General features: G+C 45.0%; 1 protein-coding gene across 1 annotated transcript in view; it reads left to right on the top strand.

Annotated features, from left to right (window-relative positions):
• Nucleotides 1-11,079, top strand: part of LOC311226469 (dynein regulatory complex protein 11-like) — a gene marked incomplete at both ends in the record, with an annotated part of 49,111 nt that extends 38,032 nt beyond the window's left edge. Inside the window, one exon of the mRNA XM_084311895.1 lies at nt 11,035-11,079. Within this exon, the coding sequence (XP_084168021.1) occupies nt 11,035-11,079 (45 nt within the window). The remainder of the gene's footprint in view (nt 1-11,034) is intronic.
• Between the last annotated feature and the right edge of the window lie 16,895 nt (nt 11,080-27,974).

Here is a 27,974-nt window from a genome sequence, read left to right as displayed (position 1 = left end):
AACTATAAGACCTGGACACCGACACTGTGGTCAGTGAGCTGACAGGTCAACTATAAGACCTGGACACCGACACTGTGGTCAGTGAGCTGACAGGTCAACTATAAGACCTGGACACCGACACTGTGGTCAGTGAGCTGACAGGTCAACTATAAGACCTGGATACCGACACTGTGGTCAGTGAGCTGACAGGTCAACTATAAGACCTGGACACCGACACTGTGGTCAGTGAGCTGACAGGTCAACTATAAGACCTGGACACCGACACTGTGGTCAGTGAGCTGACAGGTCAACTATTAGACCTGGACACCGACACTGTGGTCAGTGAGCTGACAGGTCAACTATAAGACCTGGACACTGACACTGTGGTCAGTGAGCTGACAGGTCAACTATAAGACCTGGACACAGACACTGTGGTCAGTGAGCTGACAGGTCAACTATAAGACCTGGACACCGACACTGTGGTCAGTGAGCTGACAGGTCAACTATAAGACCTGGACACTGACACTGTGGTCAGTGAGCTGACAGGTCAACTATAAGACCTGGACACCGACACTGTGGTCAGTGAGCTGACAGGTCAACTATAAGACCTGGACACCGACACTGTGGTCAGTGAGCTGACAGGTCAACTATAAGACCTGGACACCGACACTGTGGTCAGTGAGCTGACAGGTCAACTATAAGACCTGGACACCGACACTGTGGTCAGTGAGCTGACAGGTCAACTATAAGACCTGGACACCGACACTGTGGTCAGTGAGCTGACAGGTCAACTATAAGACCTGGACACCGACACTGTGGTCAGTGAGCTGACAGGTCAACTATAAGACCTGGACACCGACACTGTGGTCAGTGAGCTGACAGGTCAACTATAAGACCTGGACACTGACACTGTGGTCAGTGAGCTGACAGGTCAACTATAAGACCTGGACACCGACACTGTGGTCAGTGAGCTGACAGGTCAACTATAAGCTTCTGGCCTCCGGGCCGCGAGAAACACCTGTCTGTCTGTCTGTCTGTCTGTCTGTCTGTCTGCGGCCAACATCCAACGATAAGGCGCTACTTTGGAAAACTATACGTTTGTTTTCTACAACGCCACGCCATTTTCTTTGGCCAATTCCAATAGGATATTTCTTGATTGGTTGATGTGCAAAACTATTTTTTTCTTGAAAAAAAAAAAAAAAAGTAAAGCTCCATCTGTTGCTTAGTTGTTGTTATTATTATTCCATGATGTTTCTGGGCGTCAATGAGGGGCGCAGCATCATCGTGTCTACAGGGAGCGACCGTCCGCCACTAGAATGAATTGAACTAAAGATGTCAACATTGCTTTATTACCACCCACTCGAAATCGATTGTATTACATTGAAGAAGCTGATCGCTCGTCATATAAAACGGGACGCGGGATTTCGAGACAGTAGTGAATGAACGCAACCTGCTGCCGGCTGTTCTCTTCTTTACCATCGGAACTACAGACAGACAACGAGATATTATTTGTTGAAGACTATTATTGTGTCCCACTCTGCAGGATATACGATATCTTTCACTGAGTCCTGGACCTGTACGTTTTTAAGTTACGTTAACTGATTGATTGATTGATTGATTGATTGAAAACTTTATTAACAGATTGCAGAATGGGTACAGTACACTACAGTACAGTTCAATACACACAATTGTTAAGGGCCAGGCGCTGCAGACCAGAGAAATACTTTCATCTTGTTTACATCAGGGTCCCCCATTTTCAATTCATCATAACATATTATGACATACAACACAATATACAGATACAGTACTACATCTATATATTTATGACATACCAGATTTGCAAATACAGTACTGTTTGTGATACAAAAAGAGTTTCAAAAAGAGAGTATATACATTTGACGTAGAAACTGTACATTGGAGGAGGTGTGGGGTGGGGGGGGGGGGACTGTACATTGGAGGTGGTTAGGTGGGTGGGGGTTGGGGTAGGCGGAGTGGGGGAAACTGTACCACTGTACAAGCAAAACTGTACATTGGTAATTTACTGTACATTAGGGTTGGGTTATGACATTTACAGGGGCCAGTTTTGAATTGCAGTCTCCCGTAGTGACGCAGTCAGGGGTGTAGCTCCAGATTCTGGGCCCCATGAAAGAATGTATTTGTAGGCCCCCAGTGTATGCGATGACTTTGTCAACTCATCTGTACTACTGCACAAAGTAATATTCGCTGATGACACTAATTTGTTTCTGTCACATAAAAATCCACTCGAGCTACAAGATCTACTCAATACAGAACTACAAAAAGTGGACACCTGGTTCAAATGCAACAAATTATCACTAAATCTCAGCAAAACAAATTTCATTGTCTTCCACTCAAATTGGATGCGCACACATCACATGTGCATACAAATAAATGGAAAGGAGCTGTCAAGAGTGGTGTCCACAAAATTCCTGGGGGTCATCATCGATGAGTCACTCAACTTCAAATGCCACATAAAATATCTACAAACAAAACTGTCCAAATATGTTGGCTTATTCTGCAAAATACGTAATTTTCTTCCCTTGCCTGCCCTTCTCACTTTATACAAAACCCTGTTTGAACCCCTCATCAATTACTGTAACGTCATATGGTGCAACACATACCCCAGCCATCTCAAGAAACTAGAAAGCCTACAAAAGAGGGTACTACGAGTGCTGTCATGGTCCGGGTATAGAGCGCCCTCAAAGCCTCTTTTCCATCGCTTTGGTCTCCTGAGGCTCGCTGAATTTAACATTCATCAAAACGCATCAATTATGTATCAAGTTGTCAACAACATGAATCACAGACTGTCTGAGCTTGTCCCAGTCTGCCAACCACTGCACATCCACAACACAAGAAATAAGCATCTTATATCTGGCAAGAGGAGAAGACTCAATTGTGCTAGCCTAAGCATAGCATGCAGGGGTCCACAGATCTGGAACAAGCTTGACGAAAATCTAAAAATGACTAATACCTTTAAAACCTTTAAAAAATCACTGAAAGAGGAACTGCTAAAATCATATCTCTAATTAAAATTATAACTTAGGAATAAAATTGTCTGTATTATGTATCTCTGTTATATGTCAGTTAGTAGGTAGGTGTGTAAACCTACCCACGTTGTATTGTTTTGTTTTGTTTTTTGTTATTGTTTTGTTGTTTATATTCTGTTTGTATCTGTGTTCAGGCTCCCTCCAAAAGCTTTAAATAGCTTCTTGGGAGACCTGGCACATGCACACAATTTGTGACATTGATATCACATGAGGATACTCGCATGTAAATGTATCGTGTGTGTGTGTGAATAAATTCATTCATTCATTCATTCAACAGCCAATCAAAATAGGCTATTAACTTCATCTAAGCACGGTCTGTGCAGTTAAACTCTTGCCATTGAATGGATAACAAGGCTGTCAATCATTCAATCCACCAATCAGCTTTTGCTGTTCTGTGGCTCTGCAGCTAGCATGATTGACAGCCTTGTGGCCCAATCAGATAATGGTTTCTCTTGGGCTGTACTGTGGCTCTGCAGCGAGCTTGTTTTCAAAATAATTTTTATCTCAGTTTAAGAAGATAACTTGTTGGAGCTAATGTAGCTAAATGGCTACCACCGCAGCTATCAGGCCCAGGGTGGAGTGTTTTGTTATTGTTCATGAACTTATTGTGCATCGTTTGATGATATATATATACACCTGCGATAAAAGCTAAACGTCATAAACGTCACAACAACAACGTCATCGCCTCGCGGGCACTTTGAATTCTCTAGTACTGTAGTGTGTAGATAGCGTTGTCAGTCACAGGTAAAGATGAGGACAGACATACAGTCACAGGTAAAGATGAGGACAGACATACAGTCACAGGTAAAGATGAGGACAGACATACAGTCACAGGTAAAGATGAGGACAGACATACAGTCAGAGGTAAAGATGAGGACAGACATACAGTCACAGGTAAAGATGAGGACAGACATACATGGAGGAACGAGATATTGTCGACTAGCTTGCTTGCTAGCTAACGTTACGCAAGTCTTGTGAATGTCTAAACAGGGCTGATGGCATTGATTGATTGATTGATTGATTGATTGAAAACTTTATTAACAGATTGCAGAATGGGTACAATACAGTACAGCTCAATACACACAATTGTTAAGGGGATGCAGACCAGAGAAAGACTTTCGTCTTGTTTACATCAGGGTCCCCCTTTTTCTTATGAATGAAGATGATATCAATAACAACAATGCCGCCGCCCTATCTGGAATGAATGAATGGAAAAGATGACGTTGTGGGATGTATGCAGCAGGCGCGGCTCATCTAAGGTAAGGGACAATACATAATGTTGTTGAAACTGCCGCCGTGCAGTTGTAACATTATGCAAGTCTTGTGAATGTCTAAACAAACGGCATTGTTTGATTGATTGATTGAAAACTTTATTAATGACGCAATGAAGCATATAGCACTAGTTAGAGGGGACATTCGGATTCCTCTCGGATTCATTCATTGAGCAGAACTGCAATTCGCTTGATTGAATTGATTGATTGATTGATTGAAAACTTTATTAACAGATTGCAGAATGGGTACAGTACACAGTACAGCTCAATACACACAATTGTTAAGGGGATGCAGACCAGAGAAAGACTTTCGTCTTGTTTACATCAGGGTCCCCCATTTTCAATTCATCATAACATATATGACACACATGACATACAGATAGACAGTACTGCTACATCTATACATTATGACATGTACCAGACTTGCACATACAGACAGTACTGTTTGTGATATAAAAATAGTCCAGAAAAGGGAGTATATACATTTGACGTAGAAACTGTACATTGGAGGAGGTTGGGTAGGGGGGGACGGGACGGGACTGTACATTGGAGGTGGGGGACATACACTGTACAACTGTACAAACAAAACTGTACTGTACATTGGAATATTGACAACCATACTTGGTCATTTACTGTACATTGAGGGGGTTGTGTTAGGACATTTACAGGGGCCAGTCATAGCATACTGTGTTATTTTTTGATGGGCCCGAGCCATACTGTACATGGTCTGTTGGTTTGATCGGGCCGCCGAGCCACTGTATACTGTACATGGTCTGCTTGGTTTGATCAGGGGCCGCCGAGCCACTGTATACTGTACATGGTCTGCTTGGTTTGATCAGGGGCCACCGAGCCACTGTATACTGTACATGGTCTGCTTGGTTTGATCAGGGGCCGCCGAGCCACTGTATACTGTACATGGTCTGCTTGGTTTGATCAGGGGCCGCCGAGCCACTGTATACTGTACATGGTCTGCTTGGTTTGATCAGGGGCCGCCGAGCCACTGTATACTGTTCATGGTCTGTTGGTTTGATCAGGGGCCGCCGAGCCACTGTATACTGTACATGGTCTGGTTTGATCGGGCCGCCGAGCCACTGTATACTGTACATGGTCTGTTGGTTTGATCAGGGGCCGCCGAGCCACTGTATACTGTACATGGTCTGGTTTGATCAGGGGCCGCCGAGCCACTGTATACTGTACATGGTCTGGTTTGATCAGGGGCCGCCGAGCCACTGTATACTGTTCATGGTCTGTTGGTTTGATCAGGGGCCGCCGAGCCACTGTATACTGTACATGGTCTGGTTTGATCAGGGGCCGCCGAGCCACTGTATACTGTACATGGTCTGTTGGTTTGATCAGGGGCCGCCGAGCCACTGTATACTGTACATGGTCTGGTTTGATCAGGGGCCGCCGAGCCACTGTATACTGTACATGGTCTGGTTTGATCAGGGGCCGCCGAGCCACTGTATACTGTACGTCCCCAAAATGAATGGAAGCGAATGAGGAGCCTGACACCTGGGAGGAATGGGGGTGTTGCAGCGTTGGGGATGTTTAAAAAATATAATTTAATATATAATATAATAATTTGTGCTTCACCTAAAAATTTGGTCAGCAGCCTCCACTGGTTTAGAATGTGTCTTATCTTGCATAAAACACCAACACTCCGTGCCAATTTAGTCCTGACATATTTGACTTGAGGTTTCCAGTTGAGTTTGTGGTCTATTATCACACCCAGAAATGTATTCTCAAATACCCTCTCCAGTTTAATACTATCAATCATTAGTTCAACCGGTGTATTTGCTTGTATATCACATTTACCAAATATCATGATTTTATTTTTTTTTATATTTAATGATAATTTATTTACATCAAACCACACTTTCAGCTTGGATAGCTCAGCTGTGACATTCTTTAAAAGCATTTGGAGGTTCTCTCCCTCACAGAAGACATTTGTATCGTCAGCAAAAATAACATTTTTCAATATTTTAGACGCATTACCTATATCATTTTAGGTAATGCGTCATCACTTTATATACAGTGATATTCTGAATACACAGCTGGCTGGTGTCATGATTGTGTTTACTGGTGGTGGACTATGTCCCCTGCATATTTGATTTGCAGCAGGGTATTTGACATCTTAGTGCTGCTAAGGTCAGGTTGCTGTGTTTTCTAGAAAGTGGTCATAAATAAGCTGAATCACACAGATAACAGGTGGTTTTGACATAAACCAGGACATTGAACATCTCTGTGTGCGTTCTCCTGACAAGCAATCACAATTATGATGAATCACTATACACAGGATGATGGCGCTGCTCCGACCGGCTGCCTCTCTGTTCGCTCCGTCGAGACTGTGTTTACTTTTGTTAATATTTATAGTTTTTAGAGTTTTGTTCGTACCAACTGTTGGTGCATTTAATGTATATGACCGTCAGTCACTCATAGACATTGGATTACGGGAAACTTACCAACTGGATTACTCACTGGATCAGCTTTCCGAACCGCATCAATGGCCTGAAGAAATTCTCCGGAGATCAGGACCAGATCCTTTGTTCCTAGACCCCAGGAACAGAGGAACCAGACGGCGAGGGAAGAGGGCTGGGATCCGTAACAGGCTGAGATCCAGACGCCACCGTACACCACTGCCCAGTATATTGCTAGCCAATGTACAATCAATTGACAATAAACTGGATGACATCCGAGCAAGGATTCAATATCAAAGAGACGTTAGGGACTGCAACGTCCTCTGCTTCACCGAGACGTGGTTGACGCCGGACGTCCCAGACCATGCAATTCAACCGGCTGATCACTTCTTTATCCATCGCAAGGATCGGACATCAGCAGAGTCCGGTAAACAACGTGGAGGAGGTATTGCCTTCATGTTTAACAAAAATTGGAGCGATCCAACTAACGTGAAGGAATTATCCAACCACTGCTCCCCAGAACTGGAATATATAACCATCAAGTGTCGTCCTTTCTTCCTCCCGAGGGAGTTAACGGCGATCGTCCTGGTCGGAGTGTATATTCCACCGCAAGCCAGCAACAAGGTTGCGCTCTCCAGACTACACGACGAGGTAAATAGAATCCAAGTGGCGAATGTTAACGCCGCCATTTTAGTTCTGGGAGATTTCAATAGCGCCAATCTGAGAAAGGTATTGCCTGACTTCTATCAGCATGTGACTTGCAACACCAGAGGCGGTAACATCCTAGATCACTGTTACACGCAATTTAAAGGTGGCTACAAGGCTCATTCTGATAGTGGCTTTGGTAAGTCAGATCACGCGTCCATCTTTCTTTCACCAAAGTACAGACAGAGAATTAAAAGTACTCCCGTAGTCTCGCGAGAGGTGCAGAAATGGGATGTGACGTCAGAGGAGACGATCCGGTCAGTGTTTCACCACACAGACTGGAATGTGTTCCGCGACACAGATAACATTAATGTCTACACGGAGACAGTGCTGGACTATGTTTGTACTAGGGTGAAAGAAACAATCCCCACTACCAAAATGAAAGTTTACCCAAATCAAAAACCCTGGGTAGACAAATCCGTCCGTGAAGCTCTGAGAGAGCGCACCAAAGCATACAACGACGGCCTAGAGGCAGGCAACATGAATGACCACAAGGTGGCGCGATACAACGTAAGGAGGACAGTGTCAGAGGCCAAACGACGCTACAGGGATAAAATTGAACTCCAGTTTGAACAAGCTGACTCTAGAGCTATGTGGCAGGGGCTCAAAACGATGACAGACTACAAAGGCGCCTCCCTCAAACTGAACAGTGACATCTCCTTAGCAAATGACCTCAATACCTTCTATGCGAGGTTTGATGCTGGTAATAACAACACCAGCTCACAAGCCTCGGCAATGGGGGGGGGGGGGGGTCGGCTGCTGATGGAGGCGCAGTGTTCAGGGTAACAGAGCATGAGGTGAGGCGGACCTTTAAAAAAGTAAATATCAGGAAGGCAGCAGGTCCAGACGGCATCCCCGGCCGCGTCCTAAAAGTCTGTGCTGACCAACTGGCCCCAGTATTCACTGACATATTTAACCTGTCCTTAGAACAGGCTGTCATCCCCACCTGCCTGAAGAAGTCCACTATTATCCCTGTACCCAAAAAATCCAAGCCTGCTTGCCTCAACGACTACCGCCCTGTAGCTCTCACCTCCATAGCCATGAAGTGCTTTGAGAAGCTAGTAAAGGGCTACATCTGCTCCTCCCTCCCCATCAACATGGACCCCCTGCAATTTGCATACCGCCCCAACAGGTCCACGGAGGACGCCATATCCCATGTGCTGCACACAGCAGCATCACACCTGGACAAGAGGCAGGGGAACTATGTGAGAATGCTATTCATCGACTACAGCTCGGCATTCAATACCATAGTCCCCTCCATACTCATAGCCAAGCTCAGGGACCTGGGCTTGGGCTATGACCTCTGCCAGTGGGTCTTGGACTTCCTGACTGGCAGACCCCAGGTGGTGAGAGCAGGCAACTGCACCTCCTCATCCATCACCCTCAACATAGGGGCCCCCCAGGGCTGTGTTCTGAGTCCCCTCCTCTACTCCCTGTACACACACGACTGTGTGGCTCAGCGGAGTAGCAATACAATCGTCAAATTTGCTGACGACACAGTGGTGGTGGGCCTGATCTCTGCCAACGACGAGAGGGCCTACCTGGAAGAGGTCAAGGTCCTGGCGGGATGGTGCCAGGAAAACAGCCTCTCCCTGAACGTCAGCAAAACAAAGGAGATGATTGTGGACTTCAGGAGGTCGGGGGTCAAGGACTACAGCCCCCTCAGCATCGACGGGGCACCGGTTGAGAGAGTCAACAGCTTTAAGTACCTCGGAGCCTACATATCCGAGGACTTGACATGGACCACACACATTAACAGTGTTGTGAAGAAGGCACGACAACGCCTCTACTTCCTCAGGCGCCTAAGGAAGTTCCAAGTCAGCCAGAAGATCCTTAAGAACTTCTACTCATGTACAATAGAGAGCATCTTGACCGGCAACATCACCTCCTGGTTTGGGAATAGCACTGCACAAGACCAAAGCAGACTACAAAGAGTGACACGTTCAGCCGAACGCACAATTGGAGGGGGGCTCCCCACCCTCCAGAACATTTACTACAAGCGTTGCAAGGGCAAGGCTAAGAGAATCATTAAAGACTCCAGTCACCCGAACAACTGCCTCTTTGAACTGCTGCGGTCAGGCAAGCGATACAGGAGTCTCAAGGCGAGCACAGAAAGACTCAGAAGAAGCTTCTATCCCCAGGCCATCAGGCTGCTAAACGAACAATGAATGAACACTACACAACAACAACCACCAAACGCACATAGCACACACATCCACACGCACACACTCACTTTAAACAAACACACTGTAGCACCCACTCCACACACTTATAGCACACACCCACTTTAAACAAACACACTGTAGCACCCACTCCCCACACTTTATATTTATGGATGAAGGATTGCACTACAACTCGTACACCTTACTGTAAATTGTACCTAAAATTGTACCTCATCCCATTTCTGCTTTGCACTAGATAGTACTGTACATTAGTACACTGCATAGTATTGTGTATTGTATATTATATGGTAACTCAGAACATTGTACATATGTCTATACCGAACACTGTGACCTCATTTTCTTCTTCTAAATTCATTCTATATTATGTTATTATGTTATTTGATACTATCTTGTCTAGCACAGTCTCTGGAGCGTAACAGTAAGAAGCATTTTGTATGAAAGTATTCTGTACTTCTGTATGACAACTATTAAAGAACTTGAACTTGAACTTGAACACATAATTATGTCATGAAAGACAAGTGTCATTTGAATATATGCAATACATATCATTTATATTTATGTGAGACAATCATAGATTTTCCACTACAGCCGTTGCAACGCACTCTCATTATCTTTGCTCTAAAAGACGCAAAGGGTGATCAATATCGTCCTAATGACATACCTGTATGTCATGTATGTCCCTATGCCATAAATGTCATGATGTCATGTATGTTGTGTATGTCATAAATGTCACTATGAATTGAAAATGGGGGACCCTGATGTAAACAAGACGAAAGTCTTTCTCTGGTCTGCATCCCCTTAACAAGTGTGTGTATTGAGCTGTACTGTATTGTACCCATTCTGCAATCTGTTAAATAAAGTTTTCATTCATTCATTCAGGTACAGTTTTGATTATGATCATTTGCTGGAGGTTTAAACTGCTGAGGTAAAAATGACCCTGTTATGGACACTGTTCTTTTCCTTTTTGAATATTGATTTGGTGCCACTGTTTGGTGCCTTGTTCTCTGTTGAGTTTTTGTGAAATAAATACTATTTTAAAACTGTTTCACGGTTTTGTGTCACTACACCCTCACCTTCTATGTCTGTGGCCTTGTGTTGTGTCCCCTTACTGCGGGGTGTAACAGACCCCAAGGATAAAGGGAATAAAGTAAATGTGAGGTTAATTAGAACATTTATGAATGAATTAAAACAAACTCAAGTTTACAAGTAAGGTTTCATAATGGAAACCAGGGACGTTTCCACAGAACGGTTCCTGTGAAAATGCTTGTACAGCACCTACCCATAAGATTTCTTAAATTAAAGCAGACAAAATGTCCAAATTGAATTCTCCAATTTAAATGTACAGTATGCACAACCCCCCCCCCCCCCTCCTAAACATGTGTTTCTGATAGGCAGTCTTTTCTTGTCCATATAGAAACTCCTGAACCTCAAAGCAGTTCATGTCTTCAATTATGCTTGAAAGAATAGACAAAATGTCAAAGAATAATCCAAAAAATACTTCCATATGGGAAAAGTACACTGTGGGAGCATTATGTTCTTTACTGAGTGAGAAGATGGTTTGAAACCACATAACTTCCCATTCAAATCAACATCTATGAATGGTCAATAGAGGCCTGCACCGAATGTTTATGTAGTTCTCCTTCTTCCAGCATGGCTGCCTGTGATTGATTGATTGATTGATTGATTGATTGATTGATTGATTGATTGATTGATTGATTGAAAAGTTTACTAACACAAGGGCCAACGATCGGCTAACTGTTATCCAGAGTCACCAGAGGGATATGCAAAGGACAGACATACAGTCAGACATACAGTCACAGGTAAAGATGAGGACAGACATACAGTCACAGGTAAAGATGAGGACAGACATACAGTCACAGGTAAAGATGAGGACAGACATACAGTCACAGGTAAAGATGAGGACAGACATACAGTCACAGGTAAAGATGAGGACAGACATACAGTCACAGGTAAAGATGAGGACAGACATACAGTCACAGGTAAAGATGAGGACAGACATACAGTCACAGGTAAAGATGAGGACAGACATACAGTCACAGGTAAAGATGAGGACAGACATACAGTCACAGGTAAAGATGAGGACAGACATACAGTCACAGGTAAAGATGAGGACAGACATACAGTCACAGGTAAAGATGAGGACAGACATACAGTCACAGGTAAAGATGAGGACAGACATACAGTCACAGGTAAAGATGAGGACAGACATACAGTCACAGGTAAAGATGAGGACAGACATACAGTCACAGGTAAAGATGAGGACAGACATACAGTCACAGGTAAAGATGAGGACAGACATACAGTCACAGGTAAAGATGAGGACAGACATACAGTCACAGGTAAAGATGAGGACAGACATACAGTCACAGGTAAAGATGAGGACAGACATACAGTCACAGGTAAAGATGAGGACAGACATACAGTCACAGGTAAAGATGAGGACAGACATACAGTCACAGGTAAAGATGAGGACAGACATACAGTCACAGGTAAAGATGAGGACAGACATACAGTCACAGGTAAAGATGAGGACAGACATACAGTCACAGGTAAAGATGAGGACAGACATACAGTCACAGGTAAAGATGAGGACAGACATACAGTCACAGGTAAAGATGAGGACAGACATACAGTCACAGGTAAAGATGAGGACAGACATACAGTCACAGGTAAAGATGAGGACAGACATACAGTCACAGGTAAAGATGAGGACAGACATACAGTCACAGGTAAAGATGAGGACAGACATACAGTCACAGGTAAAGATGAGGACAGACATACAGTCACAGGTAAAGATGAGGACAGACATACAGTCACAGGTAAAGATGAGGACAGACATACAGTCACAGGTAAAGATGAGGACAGACATACAGTCACAGGTAAAGATGAGGACAGACATACAGTCACAGGTAAAGATGAGGACAGACATACAGTCACAGGTAAAGGACAGACATACAGTCACAGGTAAAGATGACTTCCTTTATAGAATTCCCTCATGTTTGTTTAGTTTAGTTTAGTTTAGTTTAGTTTATTTAGGATCCACATTCCACAGTAACAACTACTCTTCCATTCCATGTAATGGATGTAGACCAGAGTTACCTTTCATTGTTCAACCATTCCCCATCATATGAGTCTCTGTTGGAGTATGTGTAGACGCCATGACCATGACGCAGGTCTTCATATGAGTCTCTGTTGGAGTATGTGTAGACGCCATGACCATGACGCAGGTCTTCATATGAGTCTCTGTTGGAGTATGTCTAGACGCCATGACCATGGCGCAGGTCTTCATATGAGTCTCTGTTGGAGTCTGTGTAGACGCCATGACCATGACGCAGGTCTTCATATGAGTCTCTGTTGGAGTATGTGTAGACGCCATGACCATGACGCAGGTCTTCATATGAGTCTCTGTTGGAGTATGTGTAGACGCCATGACCATGACGCAGGTCTTCATATGAGTCTCTGTTGGAGTCTGTGTAGACGCCATGACCATGACGCAGGTCTTCATATGAGTCTCTGTTGGAGTCTGTGTAGACGCCATGACCATGACGCAGGTCTTCATATGAGTCTCTGTTGGAGTATGTGTAGACGCCATGACCATGACGCAGGTCTTCATATGAGTCTCTGTTGGAGTATGTGTAGACGCCATGACCATGACGCAGGTCTTCAGCCCAGGATCCTAAAGGATGAAGAGAAGGAGAACCTCAAACTGAGTTCAATCAAGACCCACAATGGGGGTTTGGTCTTTTCCTGATGGGGAGTCAAACAACGAGAGTAGCAAGATACCTTTTAATGAACTGGGGTCCAAGGGTGAGAAACTACATTTCCCATTTAGGTCCACAGCTGATTTAATTTTTAATATGAAACTGTATGATTTGGGTGTGTCTCTTCTCAGTTTCTAGGGGGGGGGGAACCTCTATATCCTTCTCTCTACAGTACCTTGACTCTTATCTCTGGGCAGGTGTCTGGTTTGATTGATTGATTGAAAATTGTATTAGCAGATTGCAGAATGGCTCAATACACACAATTGTTAAGTGGATGCAGACCAGAGAAAGACTTTCGTCTTGTTTACATCAGGGTCCCCCATTTTTTATTAATAACAACTTATTATGATGTTTCTTCTTGACTTGTTTAAAGTTTCAAGTTTAAAGTTTCTTTATTAGTTGTCATACAAAAATACAGAATACTTTTATATGAAATGCTTTTTTCTGTTTTGCTCCTGAGAGTGTGCTAGATAAAAATAGATAAAGTATAAAATAGAAAGTCAAAAGTACGTAAACAAGTGTAAACAAAAGTGTTCATCAATATAGATATATACAATATACAATACAGAGTAGAAAGAATTTACAGTACAATACAGTATAAAGTACAATGCAGAAATGGGATGAGGTACAACTTAGGGTAAGGTGCAAGTTGTAGTTGAAGAAGACTTGTCCAGCCCATAGGGGCATTGCCTTGTGATTTCGGGCTTTACAAATAAATTTGATTTGATTTGATAGATGATATATACTGTAGACTACATAGCTTGGTTTTGCTCAGAAAAATACCAAATCTTATTTCAAATTCGCAAACAAAATCCAGTCTTAAGTTACAACCATATATTATTCAGTTGTATCATTCTCTTTTAATTATTATTTTATTAAAGTCCAGAGTAACCATTTCTATTCAGTTTACATGAAGCTATGGACTGGATTTGGATATTGATCTGACACACTGACCAAGAGCAGTTTCATGCATTTAGAACTTGAAATTTTCAATCAATCAATCACTGCGCAACGTTTTTTTTCCGCACAATTAACACTTTCAGTGCCACCAGGGGGCGCACGACTTAGTGCTTGAATGCCACCATCGGCGCCAATGTTAACGTTAATATCGCCTAATCTATGTTTTAAATTATGGCTATGTGTCTAATCTGCCCGTCGCTTATCAAAGAATCATTTTCCAGTCAGTGTTGTCAAGGCAGATTGGTTTTTTATCGCTTCATTTCCGTTTGAGAGCATTTTGAAAAGCACCCGTTTTGAGGTGAAAAACAGCCCATTCTGTGATAATCGCCTTTTACTGGAATATTCCAGAACGTTGATATTTGTCTGCCTATTTATGAATCATTTTCAAATAAACGCTAGATGATCAATACTATACGTGCACGCACGCACGTTCGAGGCGCGCACGGATAATAGCTGCTTTCATTTCCTCGTGGATTTTACAGTGAAACAGCTGGAGCACATATCACAAAAAAGCGTATATCTTCATGAAAACGAGTCTGATTATCCTAACACTGATAACATAGATACCTTACCTGACATCAGATGGTATCCAACTGGTATATTCCAATTCCTAATCACCATTCGAAAAAATCGATAAGTGTATAGATGTAACGTGTATACAGTAGAACTCATGATCCGCGGGGCTCAGAGCCCCCTGAATGAACTCTGGTACTCCGGCTGCATGGGTGAGAAGTGAAATGTGGACTGGAATATATTTTTTTCCCATTTTCATTGAGTCCATTCCAAAAGGGTGATTTACCATCTGGGAGACGATAGGGGGTGCTTTTTTCACATCTGATCGCCGGCGGCCCTTGGGTAGGGTAGGCTCGCGTGATGCAATATGATTTCAGATCGCAAAAAAAAAAAAAAAAAAAAATCAGAGAAATCTTGTGAGTAGCTTTCAAAGTAACTATCGTAAACACGAGTTTAGCCGTGAGTGGCTCTCAAAGTGTTAACAATTGTGTGTATTGAGCCGTACTGTATTATTTGTACCCATTCTGCAATCTGTTAAATACAATTTTCATTAATTCATTCATTCACAGACAGTAACACAGGACAAAAACACATTTCAACCCCCTCCCTTCCCTAATTATAATTTAAATTGACATTCACGTAAAAGTAAGCTTACTATTATAATATTATATTCTTGTCTCCAAAGTGTGTGCATGTTTTTTTTCTTCCTGAGGATGGCGCCATCCCCCCATCTAAACATGATGTGTTTCTTTTCGCTTCTTGATTGATTGATTGAAAACTTTATTAACAGATTGTAGAATTGGTACAGTACAGTACAGTACAGCTCAATAATTGTTAAGGGGATGCAGACCAGAGAAAGACTTTCGTCTTGTTTACATCAGGGTCCCCCATTTTCAATTCATCATAACATATATGACATACATGACATACAGATAGACAGTAGTGCTACATCTATACATTTATGACATACCAGATTTGCAAATACAGTACTGTTTGTGATACGAAAAGAGTCCAGAAAAGAGAGTATATACATTTGATGTAGAAACTGTACATTGGAGGAGGTTGGGTAGGTGGGGTGGGGTTGGGGGGGTGGGGGGGACTGTACATTGGAGGTGGTTCGGTGGGTGGGAGGGGTGGGTTGGTGGGGGACACTGTACAACTGTACAAGCAAAACTGTACATTGGAATATTGACAACCATACTTGGTCATTTACTGTACATTGGAGGGGATTGGGTTAGGACATTTACAGGGGCCAGTTTCGAATTGCAGTCTCCCGTAGGTGTTCTTTGAGAGTGGTTTTGAAAGTGGGTATTGATTCACATTCCTTTACAGCTTTGGGTAGGGCGTTCCACATTGATGTGGCATAATTGCGAAACGTGTTTAGTCCCTTGTTTGAGCCGAATCTGGGTTTAACATGATTTGTGGAGCTCCCTCTGGTGTAGTGGTTGTGGTATTCACTGACCTTTGGGAAGTATTTTGACATGTACATGGGTAACTTGGTTGTGTAGTGTATCTTGTAGACCAGGCCCATTGCAAGTTCCTGTACTCTGTCGTCTACTCTAAGCCATCCTAGGTTGTCAAAGTGGGCAGGGGTGATCAACGTCCTTTTAGCTTGGCCCTCAGAGACCACCACTTCTAAATATTCTATATATTTTTTAAAGTGACATATAAAAACGCCACTGTGCGTGCGTGCACGTGTATGTGTGTTTGGGGGGGCCTCCACAAGAATCTGGCCCAGGGGCCTCTGAAGTCTTAATCTGGCCTTGGAGAGGAGTATGTATATTTTAGATTAGATTAGATTGAAATATATTGTCATTATACAGCACAAGTACAGTACGACGAAAAGACGTTTGGAATCCAACCAGAGTGCAAATGTAACAGTAAAGTGCAACAGCAATATACAATGTACAGGTGATTAAACTGGGTACAAAATATATAAATGAGTACTACTGAGTGTAGTGCTAATCAGATGTATGTGCAGAGTTGTAATACCAATATGTACATATTGCCTTCATGTATGTATTATTTATGAATAATAATGTGTTTTTATCCATGTTCTGTCATTCATCATTAGGGTGAACCAGAAGTGGTGGATCCTACCAACCTATTTGCCAGTTTACCACAATCAACACCCAAGAAAATTCGTCCAGAAAACCCTGCAGAGTTCAAACTCCCACAGCTGACTAGTCCTCAGCAAACAGTAACCCGCAGAAAACCATGTATTTCCCTGGCACCCAGCTGGACACAACAATCGGTAGGCTAATTAATCATATCTCATGCTATGAATTTTCTATTACTTTTCAATGTAATCAATGTAATGAAAGTTATTTAATTTGTAGGACATGGCATCTTCTTCCACAATGACTACGTGCAGGACAAAAACAAGGCTAACCTTCCATGTGACTGAGTATATGTTATCTATCTAGGATCCCTAATAAAAGTCAATACATTACATTTGAGTAATTTAGTCAGTGCTGAAACACTCATGTAAAGGTGAGTAGAGAAACTAAACATGTTCATGTTGGTTTGTCTGCAACAGGAAACGCACCAAATGGAATCTAGTGAAATGGACATCAGTACATCGTCATCAGCTGTGTTGGACATCAGCATGACTTCAGAGGCTGCTGCTGATCCTGCAGAGTCCAGTTGTGTCCCCTTGACAAGCTCCTCGACCTCAGGCAAGACATCTAGTTCAGGAGGCACATCAAGCATCGCTGGACTAATAAGAGCAAGAAATAACAACAAGTGCATTGTGAATGAGTCCAATCTCATGGAACTCTTCCAAAGGTGTCATATTTGTGGAGATGCATTGTGTGACCTGAACCAAGACATATCAACATCTGGCAGCAGAATCAAAGTGACATGGAAATGCAACGATGGACACACTGGAGACTGGGAGTCGTGTCCAACTGTACGTGGAATGGCTGAAAATAACCTGCTAGCAGCAGCAGCAACACTTTTCACTGGTGCAACTTACACTGACATTGCTGATTGGGCTTTTGAAGCTTCAGCTGCCTCAGAAAACAACAACGTACTACAATATACAGTCCAGCTACCTGATTCCAGTCATTGGAAAAGCATACGAGGAGCAGGAGAATTCTGACATGTACCAGACTTGCACATACAGACAGTACTGTTTGTGATATAAAAATAGTCCAGAAAAGGGAGTATATACATTTGACGTAGAAACTGTACATTGGAGGAGGTTGGGTAGGGGGGGACGGGACGGGACTGTACATTGGAGGTGGGGGACATACACTGTACAACTGTACAAACAAAACTGTACTGTACATTGGAATATTGACAACCATACTTGGTCATTTACTGTACATTGAGGGGGTTGTGTTAGGACATTTACAGGGGCCAGTCATAGCATACTGTGTTATTTTTTGATGGGCCCGAGCCATACTGTACATGGTCTGTTGGTTTGATCGGGCCGCCGAGCCACTGTATACTGTACATGGTCTGCTTGGTTTGATCAGGGGCCGCCGAGCCACTGTATACTGTACATGGTCTGGTTTGATCAGGGGCCGCCGAGCCACTGTATACTGTACATGGTCTGGTTTGATCAGGGGCCGCCGAGCCACTGTATACTGTACATGGTCTGCTTGGTTTGATCAGGGGCCGCCGAGCCACTGTATACTGTACATGGTCTGCTTGGTTTGATCAGGGGCCACCGAGCCACTGTATACTGTACATGGTCTGCTTGGTTTGATCAGGGGCCGCCGAGCCACTGTATACTGTACATGGTCTGCTTGGTTTGATCAGGGGCCACCGAGCCACTGTATACTGTACATGGTCTGCTTGGTTTGATCAGGGGCCGCCGAGCCACTGTATACTGTACATGGTCTGCTTGGTTTGATCAGGGGCCGCCGAGCCACTGTATACTGTACATGGTCTGCTTGGTTTGATCAGGGGCCGCCGAGCCACTGTATACTGTACATGGTCTGCTTGGTTTGATCAGGGGCCGCCGAGCCACTGTATACTGTACATGGTCTGCTTGGTTTGATCAGGGGCCGCCGAGCCACTGTATACTGTACATGGTCTGGTTTGATCAGGGGCCGCCGAGCCACTGTATACTGTACATGGTCTGTTGGTTTGATCAGGGGCCGCCGAGCCACTGTATACTGTACATGGTCTGGTTTGATCAGGGGCCGCCGAGCCACTGTATACTGTACATGGTCTGCTTGGTTTGATCAGGGGCCGCCGAGCCACTGTATACTGTACATGGTCTGCTTGGTTTGATCAGGGGCCGCCGAGCCACTGTATACTGTACATGGTCTGCTTGGTTTGATCAGGGGCCGCCGAGCCACTGTATACTGTACATGGTCTGGTTTGATCAGGGGCCGCCGAGCCACTGTATACTGTACATGGTCTGTTGGTTTGATCAGGGGCCGCCGAGCCACTGTATACTGTACATGGTCTGGTTTGATCAGGGGCCGCCGAGCCACTGTATACTGTACATGGTCTGTTGGTTTGATCAGGGGCCGCCGAGCCACTGTATACTGTACATGGTCTGTTGGTTTGATCAGGGGCCGCCGAGCCACTGTATACTGTACATGGTCTGGTTTGATCAGGGGCCGCCGAGCCACTGTATACTGTACATGGTCTGGTTTGATCAGGGGCCGCCGAGCCACTGTATACTGTACATGGTCTGCTTGGTTTGATCAGGGGCCGCCGAGCCACTGTATACTGTACATGGTCTGCTTGGTTTGATCAGGGGCCACCGAGCCACTGTATACTGTACATGGTCTGCTTGGTTTGATCAGGGGCCGCCGAGCCACTGTATACTGTACATGGTCTGCTTGGTTTGATCAGGGGCCACCGAGCCACTGTATACTGTACATGGTCTGCTTGGTTTGATCAGGGGCCGCCGAGCCACTGTATACTGTACATGGTCTGCTTGGTTTGATCAGGGGCCGCCGAGCCACTGTATACTGTACATGGTCTGCTTGGTTTGATCAGGGGCCGCCGAGCCACTGTATACTGTACATGGTCTGCTTGGTTTGATCAGGGGCCGCCGAGCCACTGTATACTGTACATGGTCTGGTTTGATCAGGGGCCGCCGAGCCACTGTATACTGTACATGGTCTGTTGGTTTGATCAGGGGCCGCCGAGCCACTGTATACTGTACATGGTCTGTTGGTTTGATCAGGGGCCGCCGAGCCACTGTATACTGTTCATGGTCTGTTGGTTTGATCAGGGGCCGCCGAGCCACTGTATACTGTACATGGTCTGTTGGTTTGATCAGGGGCCGCCGAGCCACTGTATACTGTTCATGGTCTGTTGGTTTGATCAGGGGCCGCCGAGCCACTGTATACTGTTCATGGTCTGTTGGTTTGATCAGGGGCCGCCGAGCCACTGTATACTGTACATGGTCTGTTGGTTTGATCAGGGGCCGCCGAGCCACTGTATACTGTACATGGTCTGTTGGTTTGATCAGGGGCCGCCGAGCCACTGTATACTGTACATGGTCTGGTTTGATCAGGGGCCGCCGAGCCACTGTATACTGTACATGGTCTGTTGGTTTGATCAGGGGCCGCCGAGCCACTGTATACTGTACATGGTCTGGTTTGATCAGGGGCCGCCGAGCCACTGTATACTGTACATGGTCTGTTGGTTTGATCAGGGGCCGCCGAGCCACTGTATACTGTACATGGTCTGGTTTGATCAGGGGCCGCCGAGCCACTGTATACTGTACATGGTCTGTTGGTTTGATCAGGGGCCGCCGAGCCACTGTATACTGTACATGGTCTGGTTTGATCAGGGGCCGCCGAGCCACTGTATACTGTACATGGTCTGGTTTGATCAGGGGCCGCCGAGCCACTGTATACTGTACATGGTCTGGTTTGATCAGGGGCCGCCGAGCCACTGTATACTGTACATGGTCTGGTTTGATCAGGGGCCGCCGAGCCACTGTATACTGTACATGGTCTGGTTTGATCAGGGGCCGCCGAGCCACTGTATACTGTACATGGTCTGGTTTGATCAGGGGCCGCCGAGCCACTGTATACTGTACATGGTCTGGTTTGATCAGGGGCCGCCGAGCCACTGTATACTGTACGTCCCCAAAATGAATGGAAGCGAATGAGGAGCCTGACACCTGGGAGGAATGGGGGTGTTGCAGCGTTGGGGATGTTTAAAAAATATAATTTAATATATAATATAATAATTTGTGCTTCACCTAAAAATTTGGTCAGCAGCCTCCACTGGTTTAGAATGTGTCTTATCTTGCATAAAACACCAACACTCCGTGCCAATTTAGTCCTGACATATTTGACTTGAGGTTTCCAGTTGAGTTTGTGGTCTATTATCACACCCAGAAATGTATTCTCAAATACCCTCTCCAGTTTAATACTATCAATCATTAGTTCAACCGGTGTATTTGCTTGTATATCACATTTACCAAATATCATGATTTTTTTTTTTTTTATATTTAATGATAATTTATTTACATCAAACCACACTTTCAGCTTGGATAGCTCAGCTGTGACATTCTTTAAAAGCATTTGGAGGTTCTCTCCCTCACAGAAGACATTTGTATCGTCAGCAAAAATAACATTTTTCAATATTTTAGACGCATTACCTATATCATTTTAGGTAATGCGTCATCACTTTATATACAGTGATATTCTGAATACACAGCTGGCTGGTGTCATGATTGTGTTTACTGGTGGTGGACTATGTCCCCTGCATATTTGATTTGCAGCAGGGTATTTGACATCTTAGTGCTGCTAAGGTCAGGTTGCTGTGTTTTCTAGAAAGTGGTCATAAATAAGCTGAATCACACAGATAACAGGTGGTTTTGACATAAACCAGGACATTGAACATCTCTGTGTGCGTTCTCCTGACAAGCAATCACAATTATGATGAATCACTATACACATAATTATGTCATGAAAGACAAGTGTCATTTGAATATATGCAATACATATCATTTATATTTATGTGAGACAATCATAGATTTTCCACAACAGCCGTTGCAACGCACTCTCATTATCTTTGCTCTAAAAGACGCAAAGGGTGATCAATATCGTCCTAATGACATACCTGTATGTCATGTATGTCCCTATGCCATAAATGTCATGATGTCATGTATGTTGTGTATGTCATAAATGTCACTATGAATTGAAAATGGGGGACCCTGATGTAAACAAGACGAAAGTCTTTCTCTGGTCTGCATCCCCTTAACAAGTGTGTGTATTGAGCTGTACTGTATTGTACCCATTCTGCAATCTGTTAAATAAAGTTTTCATTCAGGTACAGTTTTGATTATGATCATTTGCTGGAGGTTTAAACTGCTGAGGTAAAAATGACCCTGTTATGGACACTGTTCTTTTCCTTTTTGAATATTGATTTGGTGCCACTGTTTGGTGCCTTGTTCTCTGTTGAGTTTTTGTGAAATAAATACTATTTTAAAACTGTTTCACGGTTTTGTGTCACTACACCCTCACCTTCTATGTCTGTGGCCTTGTGTTGTGTCCCCTTACTGCGGGGTGTAACAGACCCCAAGGATAAAGGGAATAAAGTAAATGTGAGGTTAATTAGAACATTTATGAATGAATTAAAACAAACTCAAGTTTACAAGTAAGGTTTCATAATGGAAACCAGGGACGTTTCCACAGAACGGTTCCTGTGAAAATGCTTGTACAGCACCTACCCATAAGATTTCTTAAATTAAAGCAGACAAAATGTCCAAATTGAATTCTCCAATTTAAATGTACAGTATGCACAACCCCCCCCCCCCCTCCTAAACATGTGTTTCTGATAGGCAGTCTTTTCTTGTCCATATAGAAACTCCTGAACCTCAAAGCAGTTCATGTCTTCAATTATGCTTGAAAGAATAGACAAAATGTCAAAGAATAATCCAAAAAATACTTCCATATGGGAAAAGTACACTGTGGGAGCATTATGTTCTTTACTGAGTGAGAAGATGGTTTGAAACCACATAACTTCCCATTCAAATCAACATCTATGAATGGTCAATAGAGGCCTGCACCGAATGTTTATGTAGTTCTCCTTCTTCCAGCATGGCTGCAGGTGATTGATTGATTGATTGATTGATTGATTGATTGATTGATTGATTGATTGAAAAGTTTACTAACACAAGGGCCAACGATCGGCTAACTGTTATCCAGAGTCACCAGAGGGATATGCAAAGGACAGACATACAGTCAACCATACAGTCACAGGTAAAGATGAGGACAGACATACAGTCACAGGTAAAGATGAGGACAGACATACAGTCACAGGTAAAGATGAGGACAGACATACAGTCACAGGTAAAGATGAGGACAGACATACAGTCACAGGTAAAGATGAGGACAGACATACAGTCACAGGTAAAGATGAGGACAGACATACAGTCACAGGTAAAGATGAGGACAGACATACAGTCACAGGTAAAGATGAGGACAGACATACAGTCACAGGTAAAGATGAGGACAGACATACAGTCACAGGTAAAGATGAGGACAGACATACAGTCACAGGTAAAGATGAGGACAGACATACAGTCACAGGTAAAGATGAGGACAGACATACAGTCACAGGTAAAGATGAGGACAGACATACAGTCACAGGTAAAGGACAGACATACAGTCACAGGTAAAGATGACTTCCTTTATAGAATTCCCTGATGTTTGTTTAGTTTAGTTTAGTTTAGTTTATTTAGGATCCACATTCCACAGTAACAACTACTCTTCCATTCCATGTAATGGATGTAGACCAGAGTTACCTTTCATTGTTCAACCATTCCCCATCATATGAGTCTCTGTTGGAGTCTGTGTAGACGCCATGACCATTGTTGTGAAGGATCAGATTAAACCGAATATATATATTTATTTATGGATATATATTTAATAGTATTTGTATATCATTCGATATCCCTTGTATATTCTTTGTACATATACACTGAATATCCCTTTAGTCTACTACAGCCCATAATAGTTCATTCTCTCATTGGACAAGGACCTGGCGCCAGCAGACAAGCCCCTTGAGTCAAGTTCAATAGCGCCGACGAACATGTCGTGACAAGCCCCGGTTCCGCGTAGCAATACGGCTACCGAAATACGAATGGTACTATTTGTTCACCGCGTATATAAATATGGCGCAAGTAAATGTAGACGACCCTTAGCCCTTAGTCCTTTACCCTCCAACCTAGTAACAGACGTGAAGCCTCACCCACGACCAGCGTGTGGTGCAGTATGGTCTATTTGGCCCCAGAATAGGCATTGAGACCTCGTGTAAATTAATAGCTGAATTGTCATAGTTTGGCACTGTACCGTCGAGTGGGACGTATTTCTATTAAGTTAATAATAGTCTATTATGTATGGTGCATCGTGCGGTATCGAGTTCTAAAGTGAGTAGCATCCCCATCGCCTCCTCGTGTTATCTAGAAGCTTAACCAGGTTGGGCAGACCACATGTGGTGCTTGCATCCGAGGAGTTCTAGACGAGGACCGAAGGGACCTGCACATTGGATTACCTACCCGGACGACTGCTGAGCCCTATACGGCATGGAATATCTATTTGCTTTGGGTGCTTTGATTTGTGGAGCGGATAACAGCCAACGCCGGTGAGTGTTGGAATTACCCCCGAGAGGAGCCCAGGTGAGACGGCGCTCAACCCAGACCGAGGTTGCCTCGCTTCTCCTTCGTTGTGGACCTACAGCCTACAGCTACCGTCTACAAGAGGGCCCAAGTGTATTCATCTGTGGATCAAGATACTGCGGGCACTGTGTTCTGTACCTGAATTCTCCCCAGAAATCGTTGGCCAGATGGGATACAGCTGACGGCTCTCCTAACCCCCCCCCCCTACTGACTTACAACCGGCAGGACCCCTTTAGTATATCCCGCTATAATCATTAAGTACCATCGCTATAATTCCCTAAGAACCAGGTTGTATACTTGCTTCCTGCGTAACCAGAGATTGGACATTCAGTGTTGATTTGCCTACGAATACTCATTTGCCTTACAAGTGCATTCAAATCATAAATGTAATAAGTAACTATTGTATATACCCTTTGCTATATTAAATATTCGACTGTTACATTTGTGTGGACCTGATTTCATATGTGGGAAAGTGTTCATCATATTTAGATATTGTGTACTGTATGGCCAGTAGTTAAAGTACATAAAGCGGTAGTGGTTTAATGATACCATACTTATCAATACAGTCAGGGAATTGTACCCCTCAGTTACAATTGGTCCTTCGAGCCGGATGGTAACTAGTGTAATATTAATATAGTGTTATTAATATTGAAATGGCCTATGATGAACACTCCACGAAACGGTCCCCCTAAAGTAGAACGCCCGCAGCGCAGACGACAGCCACCTCAGTACTTAGAGGATTATGCTGTCAGTCAACTACCTAGCCTTCTACAGACGGTAAACGCGGTAAAAGTAGAAAGTAAAATTATGTCTGACCTTAACGACCAGGATACCCCAACCACAGAGGCCCTAGTGGGTTCTAATGTAACTGACCAAGCTCACGGTGGGGACCAGGAGGGAACTGACATGCTTTTACCCCCCGCCAATACCGAAGAAGTAGTTCCCGACCAGCTCCGGGAGGAAGACAACCCTACAGAGAGAGAACTCTGCACGGTAGAAGAAGAGGAGAGCACCGAGGAGATAGAGCTCCAGGACTCCCCGCAGGAGAGCGCATCTCCCACGGGCACTGCCAGGAGCGGGTCACCCCAACCAGCGCCTTCTCCCAGCGAAGCGGACAAGATGCTGGCAAAGGCGTTCCTCGCCAGCCTAGCAGCAGCCACAGAGCGCGACCGGCTCCAAGCGCAGACGCTTAGTGAGCGCTTCTACTCTGGAAAGAGAACGCATTCAAGCGCAGCAACGGAGCGACGAAGAGCGCATACGTCTGGAGATGAGACGCCTTCAGACGGAAGAGAATATGGCAAGAGACCGAGCAGACACCCAGCGTGCCGCTGCCGGTGCCAAACGAGAGGCGGACCTCACCAAGCGCGAAGCCGAGCGCGACAAGTTACAAGCGCAACTAATGTAGCAGCTGATCACCAAGGCAACACCCTCTCCCTCCGCCAGGGGTTCAAGGGCCTCGTCGAGACAACAGTCAAGGGCAGCATCCCCTAACCGACCAAGCGACCCTGAACTTGACCACCAGAGAGAGCCCATACCCCCCGCAGACCCCCTTCCCCGACCGGTCCAAGCGAGACCCAGCTACAAGGAAGGAGCAGCATACACTGCGGAGAGGCTAAATAAACGACTACAGGATCTAGAGGACCTGACAGAAGAAGAAGAGGGAGAGGAGGAGAACCAAGCCCGACGACAGCACAGTACTCCACCGGACCAGGAGGTCCAGTACAGCCCAGGCTATACCCCCGCGGCGCTGCGCTACAGACCCCCGACTCTATTCACGGGTGAGCATGACGCACGACCAGCCCCGAGGAACAGCACCTGGACCAGCGGGCCATGGTACCCTGCCGGTACCAGCCCACAGAGAGGCGCAAGAGGAGACTCGCCTAGGAGGCCTCTCTCCCAACGCTCACCGATGTGCCAGCCATCCACGGCGTCATACATTGGCACACCAACGTTTCCAGACTTCACCCATGAGAATCGAGCACAGTACACGGAGCTCCGGATGTGCTTAGAGACAATGATGGTGGATGTCGCTGATGAACGCCACAAGTATGCAATATTACTGAAGCACCTGAAAGTACCCCGAGCGCACAATATAGCGCTAGCCTATGCCACCTCTACGACCCCGCGGCCCTAGCAGCGTTGGACCAGAGATATGGACGTATATGGGATTACGTAATCCAAGAGATAAGGCATATTGACCGCCTACCCCCAGCAACAGACAATCGCTCACTAGACGACCTGTCTATAAAAGTGCAGTCCCTGGTAGGGATGCTGGGAGCGCAACGAGAAAAGGGTATGCACGAGCTATACGCCAACTCTAACGTCGAGAGGATTTTAGAGAAGCTGCCGCCCGCCAGACAAGAGCGCTTTAGGCGGCAAAGAGACCACCGTGATCCTAACGGTCCCGAACCATCCCTCCTAGACCTAGCCGACTTCCTGGTGAGAGAAGTCAGCAGCCTACGATTGGATACGTTCGTGCGGAGCACACCAAGCTCCCGAGAGGGACCTAGGAGAGTAAACGATGGAAGAAGATCGGTGACTGTCATGCACCAATCAGAATCAGTACCGAGCAGTAAGAACCACAGTACCCCCTCGAAGAAAGAGAAGTGGAAGATGGTGTGCCCGTACTGCGAGAAGGAACACTGGCTGTCACAATGCGACCTATTTAAGAAGATGAATGCAGAATAAGTGAGTCACTGGATAAAGTCCAACAGGCGCTGTTACCGATGTGCGCGCAGTCACATGGCAGCCGAGTGCCGCCTAAAGAAGAGGTGCAGTCGGTGTGACGGAGCCCACCTAGATGTCCTGCACGACAGTAACAGAAGAAAGCCTGCACCATCGAGCAGCACAAAGGCAAGTGTCATGTACATTGACCCCGCCAGCAGCAGCGGCGCCCAGGTGCTCTTAAAGGTGGTCCGTGTAACATTGAGCTACCAAGATAAAGTCATGGACACTTACGCCGTCCTTGATGACGGGTCAGAGAAGACCCTTCTCCTCGCATCCGCTGCGGCCCAGCTGGGACTGCGGGGGAGCGAGAACCAGATGACGATTCGGACAATAAGAAGAGATCTAAAGACGATAAAAGGCGAGAATGTCTCCTTCACTATCGCAGCAAGCGGGCAGCCAGAGAGACGGTATAGGATTGCGAATGCTTTCACCAGCCAAGAAATAGGACTATCACAGTACACCTACCCCATCGCCAAACTGATGGATAAATATGTGCACCTGCGTCAACTACCTATCCCGCTCATAGACGGCGCCACCCCGACCCTGCTGATAGGCTCCGACCATGCAGACCTCATAGTCCCGATAGACCGGGTCCATACAGGACCCAGAGGCTGTCCTGCAGCAGTCGAGACCCGCCTAGGATGGACATTACAAGGTCCCCTCGCTAAATCTCTTAACCGAACAGCAGCCACTAGCTGCCTCCACTCCAGAGTGACAGAAGAAGACACCACTCTCCTGCAGCATGTCGAGAGGCTATGGACA

The sequence above is a fragment of the Notolepis coatsorum genome, assembly GCF_963971535.1.
Source record: "Notolepis coatsorum genome assembly, chromosome: 4".
NCBI lineage: Eukaryota > Metazoa > Chordata > Actinopteri > Aulopiformes > Paralepididae > Notolepis > Notolepis coatsorum.
Note: the sequence above shows the minus strand (reverse complement) of the source record. Positions and strands in the feature narration are given on the sequence as shown.